Source organism: Canis lupus, chromosome X, assembly GCF_011100685.1.
Source record: "Canis lupus familiaris isolate Mischka breed German Shepherd chromosome X, alternate assembly UU_Cfam_GSD_1.0, whole genome shotgun sequence".
NCBI classification, from domain to species: domain Eukaryota; kingdom Metazoa; phylum Chordata; class Mammalia; order Carnivora; family Canidae; genus Canis; species Canis lupus.
The window spans coordinates 32925664-32951097 of record NC_049260.1 but is presented as its reverse complement, the minus strand read 5'-3'; the positions used below and the strand labels follow the sequence as shown (position 1 = coordinate 32951097).

The 25434-nt window shown below is 39.2% G+C and overlaps 1 protein-coding gene across 1 annotated transcript in view; it reads right to left on the bottom strand.

The window, feature by feature from the left end:
• Nucleotides 1-25434, bottom strand: part of SYTL5 (synaptotagmin like 5) — a 119266-nt gene that overhangs the window by 72284 nt on the left and 21548 nt on the right. Inside the window, exon 3 of the mRNA XM_038588784.1 lies at nucleotides 5068-5277. Within this exon, the coding sequence (XP_038444712.1) occupies nucleotides 5068-5277 (210 nt within the window). The remainder of the gene's footprint in view (nucleotides 1-5067; nucleotides 5278-25434) is intronic.

Sequence of the window (25434 nt, the reverse complement as noted above, 5' to 3'; positions counted from 1 at the left end):
AAAAAAGAGTCAAGATAACAGAAGAAGCAGCTTTGACCAACTAAGAGGCAGCAGACCAGTTCCCAGTCACCACTTACAAACTCCTTAGGGAGAAAAACTATCCACTCAAAAAGGTTTTTAATGCAGATGAAAGTGTCCTATTCCGGGGGGGGGGGGGGGAATGCCACAAAAGACATTTATTAGTAATGAAGAGAAATGAGCACTAGGACTTAAGAAAGGAAGGAATAGGCTAACTGTACTGTAGGCATCTGTTTTGTGCAGATGCAGTTCGGTTTGTGATCAGGACTGTCCTTATCTATAAAGCTGCTAAACCCTGAACCTTGAAGGAAAAAGAAACATCAGCTGCTAGTGTTTTGGTTGTACCAAAAGAAGACCTGAACAATGAGAACCCTTCTTCTATATTGGTTTCATCAATGCTTTTTCTCTGAAGTCAGGAAGTACCTTGCCAGTAAGGGACTGCCTTTTAAAGTTATTTTGATATTGAACAATGCCCCTGGCTACCTAGAATCCCATGAGTTCACAACACCAAGGCCATTGAAGTAGTCTATTTGCCCCAAACACAATGTCTCTAATTCAGCCTTTAGATCAGAGGGTCATAAGGACATTTAAGGTTCATTATACATGGCACTCTATGGAATGAACTGTCAACATTATGGAAAGCACCCTGATAGAGAGAACATGAAAGTATGGGAGGATAAGCCAGTGAAAAATGGCATTGTTGTTACAGGAAAAGCCATGAAAACCATCAAGCCCCAAACAATAAATTTCTGCTAGAGAAAACTGTGTCCAGATGTTGTGTGTGACTTCAAAGGATTTATACAGAGCCAATCAAGGAAATCATGAAAGAGATTGTAGCAATGGCAAAAAAGGTGAAGGGGAGGGGTAAAGGATTTCAAGGTGTGAATCTTGAAGAAGTTCAAGAGCTAACAGACCCCACATCATAGGATTTAACAGAAGATGATTTGATGGACATGAGTGCTTCTGAACCAGTCCAGATGAAGAAGAAAAAGACATAGAAGTGGTGCCAGAAGATAAAGTGGCATTAGACAAATTGGGCAGAACAGTCTCGATTATTCAATATGGCTTTTGGCTTCTTTTACAACATGGACCCTTCTATGATACGGGCACTGAAGCTGAAGCAGGTGGTAGGAGGAGGATTGGTACTATATAGAAATATTTTTAGAGAAGTGGAAAAGCAAAAATGTCAGAAATTATATATTTCTGTAAAGTTATACTGAGTGTGCCTGCCTCTCCTTCCTTCCCTTCCACCTCTTCCACCTCTTCTGCCTCTGCCACCCTGGAGATAGCAAGACCAATCCCTCCTCTTCCTCTTCCTCAGCCCACTCAACATGGAGAGAAAAGGATGAAGACCTTTATGGTGGCCCACCCACTTAACAAATAGTAAATAATCATCATGCCATACATAATAAACTTATACGTACATATGGCTAACAAACTTATCCATTACATATGTGTGTCTCTGTGCGAAAATCTAACTGTACAAGAAATGTATAAGACATTTTTGTGTCATCATCTTTACTGCCTAAATGTTTATCATGTAGAACACTGTGTGCAAGACATATACAGAAGCGGTTATGTCTAGCCTCACATAGGCATAAGGTGAATGATAATTAATATATGATTAATAATGTATTAGTTTTCTTACTGTTTTCTAACTTTGCTTTCAAAGTTATTTTGAAAGTTTACCCTTACAGCAAGCTTTTCTCTACTAGTTGGAGAAACTGTGTATTAGCCTATCATTGCAGGGAAGTGGTTTTTAAAAATATTACAACGTTTCTAAAACTGTATTATTAATATGATTGTAATACCATATACTATAAAAATTTTTATAACAACTCATGCATTCATGTATAGGCTAGGCTACCATGAAGCAAGAGTATCAATTACACTAGCCTACCAAAAAAGCAATCATATTGCTTCTTCTTCGTTATCAATACATGAGTTGTTATATCTGTAAATAAATGTCAATTTCTTTTTCACATTATCTTCTCATTTTTCAGGTCTAATGTTAATAATATATATATAATATCCACAGTGTTTTTTAAAATTTATTTATTTATTTGAGAGAGAAAGAGAGAGAATGAATGTGTGAACAGAGGGAGGGGCATAGGGAGAGGGAGAGAGAGAATCTCAAGCAGTGTCTCCACTGAATGTGGAGCCTGATGCGGGGAATGACCCCAGGACCCTGAGATCCTGATCTGAGGTGAAATCAAGAGTTGGCTGCTTAACCAACTGAGCCACCCAGGTGCCCCTAACATCTACAGTGTTTTATATCATAGAAGACAATACTGGTACAGTTTCTGACAGATGATTCATCTTGTAAACAGATGATGTAAACTTATAGTATTTATAAATATGATACAGTGCTATAAATGTATTTTTTCTTCTCCATGATTTTAATAAAACTCTTTTCTAGCTTACTCTATCGTCAGAATACAGTATATAATACATGTAACATACAAAATATGTGCTAATGAACTATTTATGTTATTGATAAGGCTTCTGGACAACAGAGGCTATTGAGTTTTCAGAGTCAAAAGTTATACATGGATTTTTGACTATGTGGGGGATCAGTACCCTTAATCCCACATCGTAAAAGGCTCAATCATACTTTTTAAAAAGCAACAACATAGTGACATCTGATTTCTTAACAGAAACATTGCAAGCCAAAACCCAATGGAGTAATGTCTTCAAATAAGTGAAAGTTAACTACTTCTAACCTTGAACTCGGTAACTAGCAAAAACATGCTTGAAAATTGAAAGTAAAATAAAGCATCACTAAGAAAAACAAAAACTGAGAGTATTTATCACTAGAAGAACTATGCCAAGGAAATACTGAAGGGTCCCCTTTAGGCAGAATGAAAATTACCCCAGAAGGAAACACGAAAATGTAATAATAAAAAAAAACCAGAGCAATGGAAAGGATAACAGTGTAGTAAGTCTAAGTGCATACTGACTATAAAATAATATCTTCTGAGATTAAGTATGTTAGTCTGAATGGATAATCCATGTTGAAACATAATTCCATTGTGATGGCATTTGGGGGGGAAGCCTTTGGCAGGTGACTGTTGCCCTTATGAAGGGACCCCAGAGAGCTCCCTTGCCCCTTTCATAATGTGAGGACATAATGAGAACACAGGCTGCCTAAGAACCAGGAAGCAGGTCCTCAGCAGACAACACACCTAGAACCTTGATCTTGGACTTCCTAGTCTCCAAGACTGTGAGAAATAAATTTCTGTTGTTTATAAGCCACCCAATCTATGTCCTTCTATTACAGCTGTCTGGATGGACTAAGACAAAGTATATATGTGTGTGCATTTATGTAGGTATAAATATATGTGTATGCATATGTGTACAGATATAGATATACAGATATTTAATACAATATGTACAATAACAGTAGAAGGGGAGTAAAGGGATATACAGATATTTAGTACAATATATACAATAGCAGTAGAAAGGGGAGTAAAGGGAGTTAAAGGATTTTAAGAATCTGGTATTACCTTACAAGAGCCAAAAGTACTAATTTATATTTATATTAGATTTATTTTATTTTTTTAAAAGAACACAATGCGGGACTCAATCTGGGGACCCCAAGATCATGCCCTGAGCTGAAGGCTCAACCACTGAGTTCAATCACTGAGCCACTCAGGTGTCCCTAATTTATATTAGATTTTAATAAGTCAAGAATGTATGTTATAATTTCTAGAGTAATCATTAGACAAGTGATATAATGTTTAAATAACAGAGAAATAGAAAAAATAGACAACCTAAATGAAGGCAAATAAATAGAAAAAAAGAATGGAATAGATGGGACAAAGAGTAAACAGGTGGTAGATTTTAAGTAAGATAGATGAGTAATTTTGTTAGTACAAATGGAATAAGTATTTTAATTAATGACAACTGTCAGACAGGATTTAACACACACACACAATTATATGCTACTTATAAGAGATACACCTTAAATATAAGGAAACAGATTAAAAGTTAAAAGGATAAAAGAGAACTTACCAAACATGTACTAAAAGAAACACACAAAAAATGCTGTTGCAGTCATAACAACAAACAAAGTAAACTTTAAGGAAAAAATCATAACTAGAAATCAGGATGGAATGTTCATAATGAAAAAGGTTTCTGTACACCCATAAAATACCACATCCAAAATATTTATACTCAAGACTATCACTTCAACATATATAAATCAAATATTATCAGAATTAAAAGGGTAAATAGAAAATCCACAAGCATTGCGAGAGTTTAGCATATATCTCTCTCCATATCAGAATACAAAGATAGAACAGAGGTGGGGGTTCAATATTTACAAATTAATCAACATGATGCATCACATTGATAAGAGAAAGGATAAAAACCATACGATCATTTCAATAGATTCAGAAAAAGCTTTGCCCCTTGGCTGCTGTGGATAGTAGGCTGGATATTTCATACTCATCTTGCCAGTAGCCCCAAACATCTACAGATGGCCTTGGGGAAATGCCTCTGCCTCCGATTAGACATGTGGAGTCAGGTGGGGCTTAAGTGAAGAAAAGCTTGTGGGTGGTTTTCAAATGTAGGAGGAGATCTCCTTCTGTGAGGCTTCCAATTTTACCATTTTATAGTTTTTAAAACTAAAAATGCCATTTTCTGTCTCTATTTTGCTTGTGTATGCTCGCTCATGCATCATCATTCCCCACCCCTGAATTCTACAAAGGCATTGCTGAGTCTGTATTGGGCTAGATTTTAATTCTATTCTCTATCCCTGAATTTCATTTTATTTTTAAAGATTTTATTCATTTATTCATGAGAGACACAGAGAAAGAGGCAGAGACATAGGCAGAGGGAGAAGCAGGCTCCCCGCGGGGAAGTCAATGCAAGTCTCGATCCAAGGACCCCAGGATCATGCCCTGAGCTGAAGGTAGATGCTCAACTACTGAGCCACCCAGGTGCCCACTATCCCTAAATTGTAAACACTCTTATCTTTTTTTCTTTCCCCACTCCAAGCCCTTCAGTCATCGAATCTGGCTTTCCACACCAAGGCAAGGAACTCACGCGACTTTGGCACAGATAGTACACTTCCAGCTGCCATCAAGGCCCGAGACCCGACACTCGCTGCACACTCTCAGTGAGCAGGTCCGGCACGGGTCTCCTCGGTCAAATATTAAGCCCAGGTTTCTCTGGCAGTGAACACAGACTCTGCTGGTTTCTTGCTGAGTCTTCCCACTTCTACGTTTTGCTTCTAAGAGTTCATTTTTCAGCTTCCTGGAAGGAGAGAGAGAAAAAAAAATACTTTAAAAAAAAGTAGACAGGAGCAGAGTTCTCTTTATTTAAGAGGTATTTTCATTTGGAAGAATACTTGAAAGAATCAAGTAGTCAGAGCCAGATACTTACAGAAAACAGTTTCTCTCTCTCGAATCAACAATCCTTTGATATCAGTAGTTGAAAAACATATCGTTTGTGTTTTTTTTTAAACACAACATTCTATGTATTTATTCATGAGAGACACACACACAGAGAGAGAGAGAGAGAGAGAGAGAGAGAGAGGGGCAGAGACACAGGCAGAGGGAGAAGCAGGCTCCATGCAGGGAGCCCAACACGGGACTTGATCCTGGGTCTCCAGGATCACAGCCTGGGTTGAAGGCGGTGCTAAACCACTGAGCCACCCAGGCTGCCCTCTCTGAACCTCTAAACGTTTCCGCTTAGCATTTGAGGCTTTCTAACAACTTCCAGTGACCTCTAGTCTTTGCTGTCAGATACACCTATGTTTGAATCTAGGTTCCATCATGAATTAACTGTCCACTATGGCAATGATTCATCCACTACACTTTGGTCTCTTGATTTCTAAAATGGGGGTAATAATGTTCTTACATGATTGTTCTGAAGATTAAACAAGATAATAAATGTAAAGGTACCAGCATGGTTCCTGGCATATACTAAATAATTGCTAGTCATGGACCTTCTTTTACTACCTGACATGTAATTTTTTAAAAATATACACATTAGAAATGGGCTACTCAAAGTGATGCAACGGTGCCACCAGGGAACTCACTGGGAATGCAGAATCTCAGGCCCCACTTCAGATCTATTGGATCAGATTCTGCATATTCACAAAATCACACCAAAAAAAAAAAGGTAATTAGAGCCTGAGAAGCACAGCTTTGGAACATTTGGGCTCAAATTTGACTATATGCTGGAATCACCTAGGAAGATTTTAAAGGATATGGATTCTTGAGTCTCACTCTTCCCTCCCCATCTGGACTCTGATGGCATTTTTTTTAAAGTGTGACTATTTTTTCTAACATACTGCCAAATTTGGAAAACGCTACTCTAAAAGATAAGTTCATCTCCACTTAAAAGTTTCAAAGGCAGGGATGCCTGGGTGGCTCAGCAATTAAGCGTCCACCTTTGGCTCAGGGCAGGATCCGGGATTGAGTTCCATATCGGGCTCCCTGCGAGGAGTCTGCTTCTCCCTCTGCCTATGTCTCTGCCTCTCTCTGTCTCTCATGAATAAATAAATAAAATCTTTTTTTAAAAAAAAGGTTCAAAGGCATGATATTCCTTAATACTATTGATCTCCAGTCCCTTCTTTAAAAAAAAAAGATTTATTTATTTGAGAGAGCGAGCAAGAGAGCACATGAGCAGGGGGAGGGATATAGGGAGGTGGAGAGAAACTCCAGCAGACTCTCTGCTGTGCCTTTCCTTTACATATATTATATTGTTTAATCTTCAGAACAATCATGTAAGAACATTATTACCCCCATTTTAGAAATCAAGAGACCAAAGTGTAGTGGATGAATCATTGCCATAGTGGACAGTTAATTCATAATGGAACCTAGATTCAGATCATGACCTGAGCTGAAACCAAGAGTCAGACGCTTAACAGACTGAACCTCCCAGGCACCCCTCCAGTCCCTTCTTGAACACAACATTTCTATGTTCCAGAAAAAAACAAACATCCCAGAACCATTTCACACATCTCATATCATTTCCTTTTCCATTTGTGATACTGAGCTTTGTTATGCCAACTAGACTAGCATCTTCCCTAAAGCAGGAATGATGACTTGACTTTCATGAATATACTGTTCATGACCCAACTCTGTGTCAGATTATAAGGTACTTAAATGTCATAAACTTTTTATTATCTATTTGGAGCCTTCAAACTAACTTGTGAGATATTATGTCATTCATGTTAAAGACAGTGAGTAGTATACATAAAACCAGAAAGTAGGTCTTTTAATTCCTAGCCTATGAGAGATTCCTAAATGGGGAATTTTAAAAGGGAGGAGTAAGGTTTCTTTTAAGATTTTATTTATTTATTCATGAGAGACACACAGAGAGAGGCAGAGACATAGGCAGAGGGAGAAGCAGGCTTGCTGCAGGGAGCCCGATGTGGAACTCGATCCCAGGACCCCAGGATCATGACCTGAGCCAAAGGCAGAGATGCTCAACCACTGAGACATCCAGGTGCCCAGGAGTAAGGTTTCTAAAACCTTTGATTAATTGTCTCCTTCATTCATCTAATGAGCATTTCTTGAGTGTCTGTGTACCAGGCATTCTGGTATTCAGAGACAAAAATGAGTCAAAACAATTTCTGCTAAGGACTCCCATTATCCTCGATGTTAGTCAAGAGGAGGACTAACTAAGATAATTCATGTATTACAACAGGCAGACTTAGAGAGTGCTCTTAAGTTCTCGTTCATATCCACCAAAACACAAACAAGAACCCATAACAAATTTTCTTAATCCCTGACTTAGAGCTTACTAAGTACCCTCATGTCCTTTTCTTTGTGAACAAACAGCTTAATGAAATTGAATATAAGAAAAACTCCATACAATTTACTTTTGAAAACTTGCAGAAGCTACAAGCTTTAAAATAACAGAATGAGGGGATCCCTGGGTGGCGCAGTGGTTTAGCGCCTGCCTTTGGCCCAGGGTGCGATCCTGGAGACCCGGGATCGAATCCCACGTCGGGCTCCCGGTGCATGGAGCCTGCTTCTCCCTCTGCCTGTGTCTCTGCCTCTCTCTCTCGCTCTCTGATGACTATCATAAATAAATAAATTTTAAAAAAATTAAAAATAAAAATACAAATAACAGAATGAGTCCTCATTTGAAAACCACAAATGCATTATCTAAGGAATCACAACAGATGTTTGAACATCTCAGGGTACAGGAGACATAAAACACTACTTATTTGAAATCTACAACAATGCATGCAACATGATAAAAAGAAACCAAAGTGATTAAAATGGGTTGAACAAAGATAGCAATCATGGACAGCAGTCCTATCTGAATGGACTGGTGGGCTAAAGACCAATAAACTGAAAAAACAGGGGTGTTCCAGGACATTCCAGTGGCAAATTCTCTTCTGGAAAAAAAATTCCACGATCAGGTGCCTGAATCACTTCAACTTACCAGTTCCTTAATCACTTAGTGGTTCCTCAGAGTGAGTGAAACCACTTGGAGAAATTATGGCCATAAACAGAAACATTTTTTAAAGATCTTATTTATGTTTTTTTTAGAGAGAGTGTGTGCATAAGTTGGAGGGGTAGGGAGAGGTAGAGGGAGTAGCAGACTCCCCCCTGAGCAGGGAGCCCAACTCAGGGTACCATCCCAGGATCCTGAGATCATGACTTGAGCTGAAGGCTTAACCGACTGAGCCACAGGGGCCCCCAAAGTAAAACATTTTTATTGCATCTTTCTTTGTGCTTTACTGACAACAGTCTATTTAGCAATCAGGCTTCACCTAGTTCAGTTCCAGAGTCTGAAAAGACTTGGGGCCCCATGTAAATCATGCCACAAGGAAGCAAGAATTTAAAGGTCGCAACACACTGGTTGGGAAATTTCTAAGACAACTGGTGCTAATTGTCCCACATTTACTGGGAGCTCTCTCTGAGACTGGGAAAGGATGGGACGAATTCCATAGGCTGGCACCAAATACTAAACAGCCCGATCTTTCAGATCTCTCTTAGAAATTGTCCTAATTTAATCGTGCCTAGGATAATTTACATGAAAAGGACATAGCCATTTGCAGACACCCCAGAAGAGAAAGGTTAAAGGGAGGGAATCGGAACTGGGAGAATTGGTACCAAGGTATTGGTATTGGTATAGGGAGCCCAAAGAGAGGAATAGGATGGGAGATGCCTTTTCCCTCTGCTTTACTATCCAGCACTACAAAGCAAGGTAGGCCTTCTTTGGCTCCTGCATTGCTGACCCAGTCTGAGAAAGGCGTGTGAGGAAGGTGACTTTCTGGGCGTCAAGCACAGTATCTGTTCATCTCTTGCACCCACATAGCCTTGAAATGCTCCTGGTTCCAAGTAACAGGCTTAAAAATAGGCTTCATTTTTTGCCCACATAATAAATTCAGGATTAGGCAGTTCTTGCATTAGTTCAGCTGCAAATCAGGTCATCAAGGACTCAGGATACCGAAGTCCCTTCTCTTTAAGGTGTGGCTTATTGGGGCATCAGGGTGGCTCGGTAGTTGAGCATCTGCATTTGGCTTAGGGTGTGATCCTGGGGTCCTGGGATCAAGTCCCGCATGGGCCCCCGCCCGCAGTGAGCCTGCTTCTCCCTCTGCCTATGTCTATGCCTCTCTCTGTCTTTCATGAATAAATAAAGTCTTCTAAAATAAAAAAGTGTGGCTTATCATTGTTATGCAAAATGGCCAGCCAGCTCCAGAATAGCATCCTCCTCTAAGACAAGAGGAAGGAGCAAGCTGTGTCAGCTGTACTTATCTTTTAACCAAAAACAAAAATTGACTTGTGGATTCCCTCTATTAGACTTCTCCTTAGGTTTCTCTGCTCAGACGGTATCATAGCACCACCAATAGCTGCAAGGGAGGCTGGGAAAGTGGAACAAGTCAGATGGCACATCCCTGCCCTCTTGACATTAAATGTAATCCTGTGACTAGCACTGGTCCCTGAAATGTGGTATGTGGTTCCATACCACTCACTTTAAGAGCAAGTACACAGTTTACCTCATACTCTCATCTTTGCATGGAGAATGGCAATGTCCCAAATAGTTCCTGCTCTGTAAGTCTGAGTTCTGGTCTGAGGCCATACAGCATGGATGACAAATAAACCTTCATTGTTTTAAGCCACTAAGAGTTTGGGGCTGTTACTGTAGCAACACTTAGTCCATTGTGTTCTTTGGCTGGCTGGGTTTCATCTGACTTCCCTATATCCTTTTTAGCTTTCTTTTACTGCTGCTTCCCCAGAGAGCCTTTCTCCGACCACCAAATCTATAGCCAATACCCATCTTATTCTCACTCACAGAACTGTGCTCTTTTTCTTCATAGCACTTACTGTAATTTTTAATTGTATATTTATTTGGCTGTTTTTACTCACCAATTCCTCCATCAACTTCATGAGGGCAAGACTCTTCTGTAGTGTTTAGCTATACATTTTACAGCACATAGCCTAGTGCCTAGAACATAATAGGTATCATTTAATTGAATGAATAAAAGAAAGCATAAGCACAAGCTAGCAAGTGCCAGAAGAGGAGGAGGGAGGAAAGGAAGGAGAAAAAAAAGAGATCAAGAGTGAAAGGAAGGAAGGAAAACTCAGCCATGCTGCTAACTAGATGTCACTGGGCATTCGAGTTAACCTCTCAGTTACTTCAACTTCAAAATAAAGATAATGATTCCTTATACTATCTTCATCCAAGGGTGTTTGTAGGAGGCAGAGGCAATAAAGTATGGTAGTGTGCTCTGTGAATTATAAAGCCCTTTACAATATGAAGCCATCATTATTAAAAAGAGAATGAGAAGAGAAAAATGTACAATATTGGGTCTGTTAAGAATAAAGTCAACCTGAAATTGGCTAAAACTGAGATCAAACACATTCTGAAAAAGTAATTCAAGGCTGAGAAAACTACAAAATGTTCTCAATTACTCAATAAGGACTTCCAGAGCTTTTTCTATCTTCTTTAACTTCATTCCTACACTGTTGTTCAGAAAGAAAAACGATTTGAATCTTGCCAATATAAAAAATCTAACCAACTGCTCGATTTGTTCTTGTGTGGAGAAGAGCAAAGAGTGTGGGAGATGGGAAAAGTGTAGTAGAGATAAATATGGCCCCAAATCAACTGTTAGAAACTGATGAAAAATTTAAATTTAAATTTAAAAAAGTTGAAGACATTTAATACCCACTAACACAGATTCTTTATTTCAGATGAACTCAGGGGTGGGGGCGGGGGGGGGGGATGCTCTCTGTTTTTAAAATATCAGTTTGTTCCTTAGATTTCCTTGTTGTTACACAGATGTGCTGATATTAACATGCAAATTGATGACCTATTTGTAATTGAAATCTTAAAGACTGAAGAGATGAACTATCTCAGCTGTAGTTAAATGATAGAATCTTTTCACTGCTATATCCTGGTGATACACTGAATTCATTTTTTCCATTCCATCATCAAAAATGTTCAATGCATTACAAAGACTGCTTGCTTTATCACTGCATAGACACACTCCTTTCAAATCAGGAATTGCTTTCATTAAAATTCCTGTCACATTTGTGTGGCATTCTTTTTCTTTTGTTACCCTGTCTAGACTCAATTGTACCAAACATTATTTTGCACCAAATAAGATGGGAATTTTGGAATGAAAGCAATTAGCTGCCTGGAAGAGGAAGCTATAAATAACAATTCACAAGCATCTTTGATTCCTCGATGCCTTCAACAATCCCCCATCTCATCTGGGGGAACACAAAGCCCAAGAGAGATAACACAACGCAAGGACTGTATAGTGGCCCAGAGTATAGGGCTCTGAAGGCAGACTGCCAAGGTTCAAACCCTGGCTTTGCCACTTATCATATCACAGACTTTAAGAAAATTACTTAACCTCTCTGCCTCAAAATACTCTTTCTGCAAAAAAGAGTCATAATAGCTGCAACTTCATAAAGTTTTTATGAACATTAGGGAAGATGATGTTGTGAACACTAAATAAAGTGTTAAGCCCAGCTTGACATGGAGTATTATGGAATCGGCAATTCTGGTTCTTGTCTCTCTATATCTGTTCTCTTCTTCTATATTAGTGGCATGTCTAACTAGGCTCATGGCCATTCAGAATGAAGACTACATTTCCCAGTATCCCTTGCAGTTAGGTCTTGTTATAGGACTAAATGTTAACTGATGGGATGTGATCACAAATGATATAGACAAACTCTAGGTCAGGGCCCTAATGGGCAAGGGATATCCGTTTTCCTTGAACCCCTCTTTGCTTCCAGAGGCTAAGATGAAAACAGAAGAGTGAGTCATCTTGGATTACGAACTAAACTGTCAAGGTGGTGGCACAACAAAAAAGACAAGGTGCCCAGACCCATACTATAATGGAGCCACCAGAACAATATCACAAAGCTGTCAATCAATCCAGGCTTTTCTATTAGAGAGCAATATATTTCCATCTTATTTAAGCTATTATTATAATGTGTCTCTGTCACCCATAGCCAAAACTATTTTCCAACAAATATGATACGAACTCAGTAAATATTAGGTCTTATCATTATTGTCCACTTACAAAAATGCTGTTCTCAGGTTCTGCTTCAGATTCTGCTGCAAGGCCTGCATGCTAAATCCTTCCCTAGAAGTAGCGTTTGATATTCCTTTAAGAGAGCAAAACCACAATGACTGATGAAAAGTATTGCTAAACCAACACAATGAGACAAAAATTACTGAAATAATATATGCCAGCAGAATACTGTCACAGCAGCCTGATGCTAGTGGCTGCACAGCTCCTAGCATTCCCATCTTTCATTCGCATCCAGAGGCAATGCCACCAACATTGGGCTGGGGCTAGTTCATAATTGCCTAAGGAAAATCAAGGGAGGGGGATCGGATCTCCTTTCTCTACTCTGATTATAAAAATACTTCTTTCATTTTGATTGTAGCTTCTGTGTGCAGAACCTATTATTAAAACCTAAACAGGGATTCCTGGGTGGCGCAGCAGTTTAGCGCCTGCCTTTGGCCCAGGGTGCGATCCTGGAGACCTGGGATCGAATCCCGCGTCGGGCTCCCAGTGCATGGAGTCTGCTTCTCCCTCTGCCTGTGTCTCTGTCTCTCTCTCTCTCTGTGACTATCATAAAAAAAAAAAAAAACCTAAACAGCACAACCCAGCCACAATAACAACAGGTGCTCTGTCTTACATGTCATGTCATTAAGCTTTGGCAGCATCCTATGAGAAAGACATTATGATTCTCATTTTATAAATAAGAAAATGGAATCTCAGGTAGGAAACCTGCTGTGGGTCACAGGGTTAGTAAGTGTTGCCCATCGGGGCTCAGGTCCAGAATTTTATATTTCAAAATCTGAACTCTTCCTCCAGATTCCTCTTGATTCTTATTCTGTTAATATATTTTTGCTCAAAAAGGACACAGCGCTTATAAGCAACTGCTATTTCTTTCCTAGTTGTGCAAAGCCATGCCAAGCACACTTAAAGTGAAACCTCAGTAAACATGAAGGGTTGCTTCAGTCTGATTTCTCCCACCAGAAGCCATCTGTCCCAGGAGCCTCTTATCACAAAGTCTCACATGACAAACAGTCTGCAATGGGGCTGTTCCTCAACAAACACAGCTCTGGTCCCAATAAGCTTCATGTAGCTTTAGATTAGCTTTCAAATCAAAGACGATTAAAAAGAATCGAGACCATCTGAGAATCAGGGAAAAGTTTGATCTAGATAGCAAGCTTGCTTCAGAGAAAGTAATGAACAATGGGTTTGAAACCACACTTGTCGGGATCCCTGGATGGCGCAGTGGTTTGGCGCCTGCCTTTGGCCTAGGGCACGATCCTGGAGACCCGGGATCGAATCCCATGTCGGGCTCCCGGTGCATGGAGCCTGCTTCTCCCTCTGCCTGTGTCTCTGCCTCTCTCTCTCTGTGTGTCTCTCATGAATAAATAAATAAAATCTTTAAAAAAAAGAATATTGGGGATCCCTGGGTGGTGCAGCGGTTTGGCGCCTGCCTTTGGCCCAGGGCGCGATCCTGGAGACCCGGGATCGAGTCCCACGTCGGGCTCACGGTGCATGGAGCCTGCTTCTCCCTCTGCCTGTGTCTCTGCCTCTCTCTCTCTCACTGTGTGCCTATCATTAAAAAAAAAAAAAAAAATCTAGGGATCCCTGGGTGGCGCAGCGGTTTGGCGCCTGCCTTTGGCCCAGGGCGCGATCCTGGAGACCCGGGATCGAATCCCACGTCGGGCTCCCGGTGCATGGAGCCTGCTTCTCCCTCTGCCTGTGTCTCTGCCTCTCTCTCTCTCTGTGTGTGACTATCATAAATAAATAAAGAAAAAAATATTTGAAACCACACTTGTCTAGACAGAGAAATCTTGTGAATTGTGCCAATCTCACGTGTTTAGAAATGGTCTCAAGGATAGAGGGCATTGTGGAATCTTCATGTCTGCAGATGACACCAAGCACTTCCTGGTAATGAAATACTCAACTCATAGGATTATACCAGGCGATCTACAAAGCCATGTCAACAGGCGAACAAGTGCTTATTAACTACAATCTGAAAATCATAGCAGAAACTGATCTCATACATAATGAGCAAACCAAGTCTGGGGATACCTTGAAATAACTATTAGTGACTATTAACATTAATAACTCCTGTCTCAATTTCCTGGCCCAATGAGGAACAAGGATGTATTTTGCTAATCTGAAATCCAAAGGATACCTTTCTTGAGTGTCAAAAACAGCAAGAAGTCCTGTTATCAATATAGTAAATCATCCAGGAAAAGAGAGGGTGAAGATAGAATCAGTACAGCAAAAAAGAAAATACATGGATAAATTACTGGGCTTTTAAAGATTATTCCTCTGACATTGCAAAGATTGTCTTGATAGGAAGAAATTGGGCATTCATACACACAAAAAAAGTTTTTTTAAAAAAGTTTTACATTTTTTCCTTCTTTTCTATTATTTTTTTAAGATTTTATTTATTTATTCATGAAAGACACACACACACACAGAGAGAGAGAGAGATAGAGAGAGAGGCAGGCAGAGACACAGGCAGAGGGAGAAGGAGGCTCCATGCAGGGAGCCCTATAAGGGACTCGATCCCAGGACTCCAGGATCACGCCCTGTGCCGAAGGCAGGAGCTAAACAGCTGAGCCACCCAGGGATTCCCGACAAAAAAAGAACTCAAAGAGAACATGTTGCCCTTGAAAAATCCCTTAAAATTGCTTCTGCTACTGACAGGCACACACTAGTTTTAATTTTTGTAAACACAGAGCTGACATTTATTCTAAAATGTCTATAAATTGAATTTGTATAAATTATTTTAAATGCAGCAAGGAAGGACTTACAGGCTCAGCAAGGAGAGTTGTCAGTCCTTAATTTTTCCCATTTTACCTTTTTAGGTGGTGCTTACAGGAACTCATTTTCATAGCTAAAGGTGATTACAAAAAAAAAAAACACTTCTGGCAGTTTTCCTAGTTATCTGTAGCCGTACATAGTACAAGGGATGTCAAGTCACCAAAATTCATTGAGGATGAATACAAATATCATTTTCTTTATGCGCTATTTTTTTCTTATATGCTTCACTGAAATTCACCTCTGATGATTGCTTTCAGATTCCATGAAAAGGAAGATAAGATCTGTTTGGAGTAATTAACAAATCTAATTAATAATTCTTAATTACATCCATTTTTTCAGAATGCTTATTTTTTTCCCCAATATTCCTACTCTTTTATACCAATAAAAACTCCAGGGCAGCCCCAGTGGCTCAGCAGTTTAGCGTTGCCTTCAGCCCAGGGCCTGATCTTGGAGACCCAGGATCAAATCCCGCATCAGGCTCCCTGCATGGAGCCTGCTTCTCCCTCTGCCTGTCTCTCTCTCTCTCTCTCTCTCTCTCTCTCTCTGTATCTCTCATTAATAAATAAATAAATATTTTAAAAAAACTAAACGTGAGTTAGTCACATGGCCACCCAGAAGAAAGAACACATTTCCCAGTTACATATCCAAGCTCCCTTGTAGCTAAGTACAGTCATGTGACCACATGGTGGCCAATGCAATGAAAGCAAGGTCATCTGTGAAACTTCTCCAAAATATCGTTAAGGGAAGGGAACCTTTCTTTTTGCCCTCGGTCCCTCTCCCTGCTGACTGGAATCAGGACAGTATGACAAGCACTGGAGCAGCCATCTTGGACCATGAGGTGTAACAAAGATTGTCACCTTGACCAAACTTGAGACAGGTTCCTCTGAGGTCTCTCTTTGACTAGTCTTTGTCCTTGAGCTCTGTCTTTGGCTTGCATAGCCCAGATTCAGCAGGAATCCTGCCAAATCAGCATAGTAAGAATACTCCTACTCTTGATATGTTACCTTGGCTTGCTTTCAGTAAGAGTTTTTCCATTCATTGACCCCCTCACTCTCCTCATTGGCTATAAATCCCCAGCTGCCTTTGCTGCATTTGGAGTTGGCCTGGATCTCTCTCCCCTATTGCCATAGCCTTTTGTTTTTAATTTTTTTGTGATAGTCTTAAAATGTATTTCAATAGTCCTGAATAAAAAGTATTCCTTACCATTTTAATACATGTCAGAATAACTTTTTAAAAAAGATTTTATTTATTTATTCATGAGACACACACACAGAGAGAGAGAGAGAGAGAGAGAGAGAGAGAGAGGCACAGAGACACAGGCAGAGGGAGAAGCAGGCTCCATGCAGGAAGCCCGATGTGGGACTGGATCCCGGGTCTCCAGGATCACGCCTGGGGCTGAAGGCAGGTTCCAAACCGAGGAGCCACCCAGGGATCCCCAATTTTTTTTTACTTTAACAGATATTAGCCCATGTTGAAGATAGCAGACTAATCAGGTAGAAAGATCCTGGGTCTCTGATGAGCATGGAGTCATCATTACGAGCCCCAACTGCTTTCCTCATGACTTGATCAAGGCAAAAAATGAAATAAACTTCTCTCTTATTTAACTCTCCTCTACTATTATTTTGGTTTTTCTGACACTCAGAGATGAACTTACCCTAATTTCTACACCCATAAATAGTATGCATACTATTACAGAGGTAGGGGAGAATGCATATCCTGGCTTTAAAATACTGTTTATAGCATCTTTTAAAGGTATAAATTATTTACATTTTATACAAAGAATGTATCAATTGAGTTTGAGTCAATGTGAAAGCGGAGATTTTGCACAATCCAATAGAATACAATTTTGCTTCTGTTAGATAAGAAGCTAATTCACGTCTAATTCTATATCTTGTATGTAAGTACTCAATGAATTTTTGCTGAATCTTAGACATGTATCTCCCAAATATGACAAAAAGAATTCATACAAATCTATACTGAAACAGCACTAACACTCAATAGTAAATGGACAAACAACATGAATAAAAAAAACATGAGAGGAAATAAAAATTGCTTGCAATCCTGTAAAAACACTAATAAACACATAAATGCAAATTGACATAGGACACTATCATGTTAGTAAACATTTGTAACAACAATTTTCATGTTAGCAGGGGTATGAGGGAATAGTATAATAAAGAGAAAACTGACACATTTCTGGAAAACAAATTTTCAATTTTAAAGAAATATAAATCAAAATATGAATTATAATATAATAAAAAATTAAGACAGAAGACTTACGAATAAGGATTTTCAGGGAAATTGAAAATATTGTACAACCATGTTATGAAATCTCATCCAGCCAATAAAAATTATGCATCTAGAGAATTTTTAATATCATGACAACTTTTCATTAAATAACATTAAACAAATATAGAGAATATAAATTATATGTGTAATATGGTTCCAGTTATGTGAAAATTATATGTATACACAAAAAAGTAACAGGAAGGAAATTCAACAAGTAGAAACTGTCTCTGGGAAGAGAGTGAGTTCTTTAAGTTCAAATTACATGTATTTTCTAATTTTCTATAATGAATATATTACTTCTATAATGAAAATATATCAGAAGATATTAAATATTTAATTGGACTGAGGATTTCTAATACAAAAAAATATTGTAGACATTGATGCCCTTTACAGATCCTAGTGATTTTAAACACTTTTGAAAAATCCTAAAAAAAAAAAAAAAAAAAAAAAAAAAAAAAAAAAAAAGAAAAATCCTGTACTATACAAAAGTTTCATTAATTTTATTTTATTTTTTTTCTTTTTTTTAAATTTATTTATTCATGATAGTCACATGGAGAGAGAGAGAGAGGCAGAGACACAGGCAGAGGGAGAAGAGGCTCCAAGCACCGGGAGCCCGATGTGGGATTCGATCCCCAGTCTCCAGGATCACGCCCTGGGCCAAAGGCAGGCACCAAACCGCTGCGCCACCCAGGGATCCCAGTTTCATTAATTTTAGACATTTTCATGGAATGTTTGAGTTATACTGAATTTCTCTGCAATGAAATGATTGGGAAAATTAGTAAATATGGGGCAGCTGGGTGGCTCAGTCAGTTAAGCGTTCAATCAGATTTAGGCTCAGGTAGTGATCTCAGGGTCCTCAGACTGAGCCCTATGTTAGGCTCTGCATTCAGTGGACAGTCTGCTTCATTCTCTTTCCCTCTCCCTTTGCCTCTCCCTCTGGTCAAGCACTCCTCTCAAAAATAAATAAATAAATCTTAAAAAAAAGAAAAATTAGGAAGTGCATGTCAGCCTACTAATACAGATTTAAATTAGTTAAACCCTAATTTCCATTAATACATAAATATTCATACAAACTGTTGTTATAGAATGGTCACATGCCTGAAATCTAAAATGTTACAGGTGACTTTTCTGTTAGTGAAGTTTTCACTTGTATATTTCCTTAGCTATAAAATGCCTATTTTCCCATGAATAGAGTTGGTATTCACTTAATTAAAACTTCCCTAATGAACTGACCTACCTTTGGAGGGTGAGTCCTCTTCACTCACCCTCCCAGCCCCAACAACCTACCCCAAGAACAACGCAGGCTCTCTAGGTCTTTGTTTCTTCAATTTACAGTAAAAAGGAATGGTAGTTTCCTGGATGTGAGTGCAAATTAACCCATGCTGTCTCTATACCATGTCCTCTATATCAATCCTGGTTAGAGCAGTATACAAGGAAAGGAAAAGGTTACTGAAAGGGGAATTTGGAGAAAAGTCAAAGGCATGAGAGAGAGAGACAGACAGACATATATAGTATACACACACATTCTGCATAGGTGACTATTTTACTTATGACTACAGTGACTGTATTATTTCAAACAAAAAAATATGTTCTAGCAAGTATGTTTACTTATTTGGATAATCCAATGTTGGAAACATCCCTCAATATCAGGCATTTGTGGCCCTTTCCCAAGGTGAGCCCTACAAGTAAGAATTACTTGGATGCAAGTGCTGTAGAATCAAAATTTAAGTTACTTCCTCTATATATGTGTGTATATATGTAAATTCTTAAGTTCTTTGGTAGGAAAACCTCCAAGGTTTTAAATTCGTTTAAAGCAGAGCTGGATTTTCTTTTTTCATTTCTCTGTGACTCAAAAAAAAGAGTTTAGGTTTTATAAAGGAGCCAGTACATTCACACTGGGAGTTTCTGTTAATCCATTAAGAAGCTTTGTGGCAATTCTATTAGGATTGAAACAAAATGTTTACCAAACTAGAAGTCCAATCCAATAGTTCTCCCAGTTTTATGGGGACAGTGAGCCTTTAGGCTTTTTAGAAGGTGAAACTAGTTTTGTTCTTTTTTTATAATAAATTTATTTTTTATTGGTGTTCAATTTGCCAACTTACAGAATAACACCCAGTGCTCATCCCATCAAGTGCCCCCCCCTCAGTGCCCGTCACCCATTCACCCCCACCCCCCGCCCTCCTCCCCTAAACTAGTTTTGTTCTTAGTGGTAGTGATAGGATTTGGAAAAACAAACAGCTCCACACATCAAACATTTGTAGAGTATTAGAGGATATTATTGCTTGGCACTAACTGGTCTCCTTAACTTCCAGGCTGAATGTGTAAGTCTAGAAATCACTTTGATTCCATTTGAACAGAATATTTAGCTTATCTGTAGGATTCCATGTAGCCAATTTGAATACACTTTCCCCCTCTGTTCCTCTCTTCTCTCTCCTTCCTGATCCTGTTCTAAAATGATGGAATCAACCACATAAAAACAAAGCCGTAATGGGAATGGCTGTTTCCAGGCTGGGCTCTGCAGTCTCTTGATGACACTAAACTCTGGCTTGCTTAGTGGCCCGTCTCGGTGGAGCCAGCTGTGTGGAACAAAACATAATACACTTGCACTTTGATTTCAGTATGCCTAAAGACTAGAACAGCATGAGGAACTCTTGTCAGTTTTCACTATAAAAGCAATGCTTCAATAAATGTCATGGCAACTCTGGATAATGTTACACAGCTTATAGGTCACAACTGTCCATAAATACCAGGCTGAAGGAATGTTTTCTGCTTTGTTCCATTTATCTGAGAGTAAGGCTATGGGTGGACTTCCAACGGGGTCTTACAGGTGCCCTCAGTGCATAAACATCACAGCAGAGAGGAGAGGGAAGCAATATGGAATGAAAGAACCTCACTGCTGTTGTTTACCAGTTTGACCAATTATTTAGTAAATGCTAGTTGCCACAACTACAGTACATCAGAAGAGTACATACCTCACAGACGACATGGGGGTTCAATGAGGGATATTTATAAATTGAGTAATACATTTTCTGGTGTGAGGTAGGCATTGAATAGTCTACTATTCCTTTTTCTGGCCCCCCTGAAGGGTCAGATACATCTCCCAGAGGTTAAAAGTGACCAAAGAGGAGCATGTGAGCTCTGGAGCCAGACAGTGAGGCTTCAAACCACAGTTCGGCCACTTACTAGCTATGCAAACTTGGACAAGTTACTGGATTTGGCACATCAGTTTGCCCATCTGTAAATGGGATAGTCACAGTTCTTATCTCATCAGGAAAATGAATTTGTAACCTGTCCCTCACAATTTCGCAGAACCTTCTGCTAGTTCTTGGTATTTTCTCTACCTCATACTCACTGTACTGTTCTTCTAGAGAGGCAATGAAACATATTTAAGTTGTTCCAGCACATTAGTCACTACAGACTGAGGGAGGCATAAAAATATCCTGGAGATAGCAGGACCCTGTGAAATCATCTAACCTCCCAGGCAGAAGCCCATGTTCTATCTCTGATAGTTGATGGGTTCTAGTCCAACTCCATCTTATCTCTTGGACTATAAATGTCCCGCTGCTCACTAAGGTGGCTTATCAAGGCTTTTAGGTGTCTATAGTTATTCCCAAGGCTACAATCTACCAAGGTGTTGTTTTCAACACCAAAGGTCAACAAATTACAGTCCTTGAGCCAAATCCAGCCCACCACCTGTTTCTTGTAAATACAGTTTCATTGGCCATACCCATTTGTTTACACATTGTCTATTGCTGCTTTCATACTACAATGGCAGACTGAAGTAATCATAACATAGAATGCCTACCCTGTAGAGCCTAAAATATTTACTATCTGGCCCTTTACAGAAAAAGTTTACTGACCTCTAGTCTGCACCATGAACAAAGCCTGATTCATAACTACAAACTTCTTTATGTTTGTGGATCCAACAAACATTAATATAGTGTCTTTGCTCATGTTTATTTTTTTTAAAGATTTTATGTATTTGAGAGAGAGAGAGAGAGAGAATGAATGAATGAATGAATGAATGAATGAATGAGCAGGGGAGAGGGAGAAGCAGGCTTCTTGCTGAGTAGGGAGCCTGATGCGGGGCTTGATCCCAGGACTCTGAGATCATGACCTGAGCTGAAGGCAGATGCTTAACCAACTGAGCCACCCAGGTGCCCCTCTGCTCACCATTATTATTCCAATAATAAATACATAGCATTTGGCCTATAGAAGGTTCTCAACAAATGTTGATTACTTCTGACTCTGGAGATTATAGGATGCCTTGGGCTGCATGTAACAGAAAATCAGACTCAAATCACTATAGGTAACATGGAAATATATTATATTGCTTATGGAAGAAGCCCAGGAGTGTGGCAGGTTCTAGTATATCAGGATGTTGATAACAATTTTCTGTAATTATTTTGGTTCAGCCTCATCACTGTGCTGGCTTTCATCCTCAACAGCAACAGTGATAAAGTTTCACTGAATATGTCCAGTGGGAAAGAGAACCTTCCACAAATCTGGGCTATATGTTTGAGTGGGTCATCTTTGGTCTCATGTCTACCTCCAGACCAATGATAGTTGCTAGAGGAATATTAGTCAAGGGATGATCAAATATATTTTAGAAATCCACTGCTGGTGCTGAGCAAAACCAAGATTTGGGTAGGGAGGAAGAAAAGAGAAATGTATGCTATAAGGCAACTCCCAGAGTTCATTACTGAGACAGGCCCAAGAATAGGTGTCAAAGAGAACATTAAGTCCAGATATGTTTTCATGCATTGTGGCCAAAAGAAAATGAGATCTTCTCAGTAAGAATAGAGCCCCAATGAACTGCTAAATTTATAAACTGAAGATTTCTTATATAGGCCAATACCACAAAGTAGACATTTAACAGTATTTGTTTTTAGGTGTGGAAGATCAAGTAAAGTAAGATTTTGTTAATAAGATTTTTTAGTGAATACTATGAACCATGTCCTCTTCTGTGTTAGGGTGAGTTCTTCCAAAGTTAGAAAACTCTAAGGTACAAAATGGCCAACAAAGATCTTTATTTTGTGCTTCCAAACTATATTTGTTCCATTTGCATTCACTGTTGATAGGTCAATTTGATTAGCCTCACTTCCTCCCTCTTTCTTCACTGCATTAAAGTTATCACTTAAACAAAGTGATCTGTTCTTGACAGAGAACATTTAAAAAAACTCCTACTCCATAATCACTCTGTAATAGTTGAAACCTAGATATCTCCTACCATTTCTTCCTGCTTGATCTGAAGGAAAACAGATACATTTGAGCCTCCTGGGTGAACCTAAAATGCTGTTAGTAGGTAGACACCTCTCTCCAGCCTTCAGTTCAAGCCTGGAGGTAATTAATCAGGCTTGCCATGTGCCTTCTGGGTGCAGAGCACCTTGAGAAACACCCAGAGACCAGTCCTAATTTAATTAATGCCACACTTGGGATCCCTGGGTGGCTCAGTGGTTAAGCACCTGCCTTCAGCTCAGGTCTTAATCCTGGAGTCCCGGGATCCAGTCCCACATCAGGCTCCCCGCAGGGAGCCTGCTTCTCCCTCTGCCTATGTCTCTACCTCTCCCTCTGTGTCTCTCATGAATAAATAAAATATCTTTAAAAAAATTAATGCCACACTTCAGTGGCTAGGTGGACTGTAGTGCCCAGTTGGACATTAGGCCTAAAGCGCTGATTTGACACAGTTTTTACATTCTTCGATGTTTCTATTTTCTTTAAACACAACCAAATGAAACAAACACACAAAGAAACAATCAATCCACTGCTTTCCGAAGTCCAATTTACTAACTTTCCATATCAGTTACTTCTCTGTAATCATCATAATTCTTAAAAATTGTCTTTGGCTCCTGTTTCCTTCTGAAACTCATTAGCAGGATCTGAAGGCAATTTTGTGGTTCATGGTAAACAGCTAAAATGCAGCTGACATGTAACTGCCAAAGTCAAATCTTTTTCACATTTCAAGGCCAAGCACAAGTGTTACCTCTTCCGTGAAACCATTCCTTCCACTTGCCTTACTCATCATTATTTACACTTCCCCTTGACACCGACAAAATCTTAACCTCCAGCCACCCAAGGGTAGTCCTCTCAAGAAGGTAACAGACACCATCCTTGGCAATAAACATGTAGAAACTTGTAGATGAGAGCAGAGCCAACAAGGGACCTGAGGAGATCTCAGCAGAGCACTGCCAGTGTTCACTACAACACATACCAAACAACAGGGCTGACGATTATAGCCAGCAATTATTAAGTACTAACTGTATGCCAGCATTCTTCTAAGCTCTTGATAATATTAGCTTATTTAAGCCCTACAACAATCTTATGAGGTACCTGATGTTATTATTTCTGTTTTATCAAATAAGGGAACTAGATTTATTCGTGGAAGCAACCTGTCTGAAGTGCTGCAAAGATTTCATGTATAACTAAGACGTGAATCAACAAATGTGGATGTGTGATTCAACAGCACATACTACTCTAAACACCATGGCACTACAAAGCTGTTAAGGAATGGCAGAGCCTGAGCCAACTGAGCTCATATCTTGGTAGCTGAGAACAAAATGAGAAAATATTTGGCATAGAAAAAAATTCAATAAAATATTAGCCACCACTGCTATCATATGTGCCGCTGAAGCGAGCACAACCACCATTGCTATTAAAGAAGAGAATAAGATATAGCAGCTTTTTAAAAAACTATTTTCTTTTTTTAAAAAGATTTTATTTATTTATTTGAGAGAGAGAGAGAGAGAGCAGGGGAAGGAAGGGGCAGAGGGAGAGGGAGAAGCAGACTCCCCACTGAGCAGGGAGCCCCATGTGGGGCTGGATCCCAGAACCTCGGGATCATGACTGGAGCCAAAGGTAAAGGCTTAATCAACTGAGCCACCTAGGCACCCATAAAAAAAATCTATTTTCTATAAAGGTATCACATAGATCTATCAAAGCCTTTCTTCTGCTTTCCTCAAATTTGAAGAGCCAGGAAATCAACAACTTTATTCTCAATAGCTCTGTCGTATATTATACACTCAGCTACTTTTCTTTACAGAGAATAGGGAAAAAGGACAAGGGAAGAAAGAGGAGAAGGAAAAGTAGTATAATGGATAATCAGGAAAAGTTATTGGGAATGACAGAAGCAAATATCCTGAACAAATTCCTATTCATTGCACTTCTGCATTTCTGAGGATTTGGTTATTAAATCGTGTTTTCCTAAATAGAGTGATTTTTAATTCCCCCCTGCATGTCATCAGTTACTAGCTACTACCTTGCCTCTTGCCAACAATATAACTTTTTGTAGCACATTAGACAATTGAGTCACTTCTTGTGACTAGAATACAAATACCCAAAACATCATTTCTGATATCTTTAAAATCATGAACTACATTAACCTGAACTCCAGGCATAGAAAAATTGCAATAATTTTCATCAAAGCCTCTATTTCTTTAAGATTGGTTGAATACCTACAAATGATGGATATAAAAATTCTGGGCACTTAACTATGAAGTAAGCATCAATTGAGACTATTTCAATGTATTTCCAATTCTAGGATCCTAGGTCCTTTAGGCATGCTGAATATCTTTGCAACACATAATCTTATGACAAGATTTTTCCTCAATAAAAAATAAACTTAAATTTTTGTGGCCTTTCAAGACTTTTTCTTGTGGTTGACTTCCAGTTTCATAACACTGTGGTCAAAATAATCGCAGTTTTGGGAGACACATAAGACAAAAAAAGCTACCTGTTGCATAATAGTAGGTAGTCGCTGAGAAGGGAACTCTTTATTTCCATTCCTGTAGACAGGGGTGAGATGTAATAGCCAAATATATTTAACAAGCAACACAGTA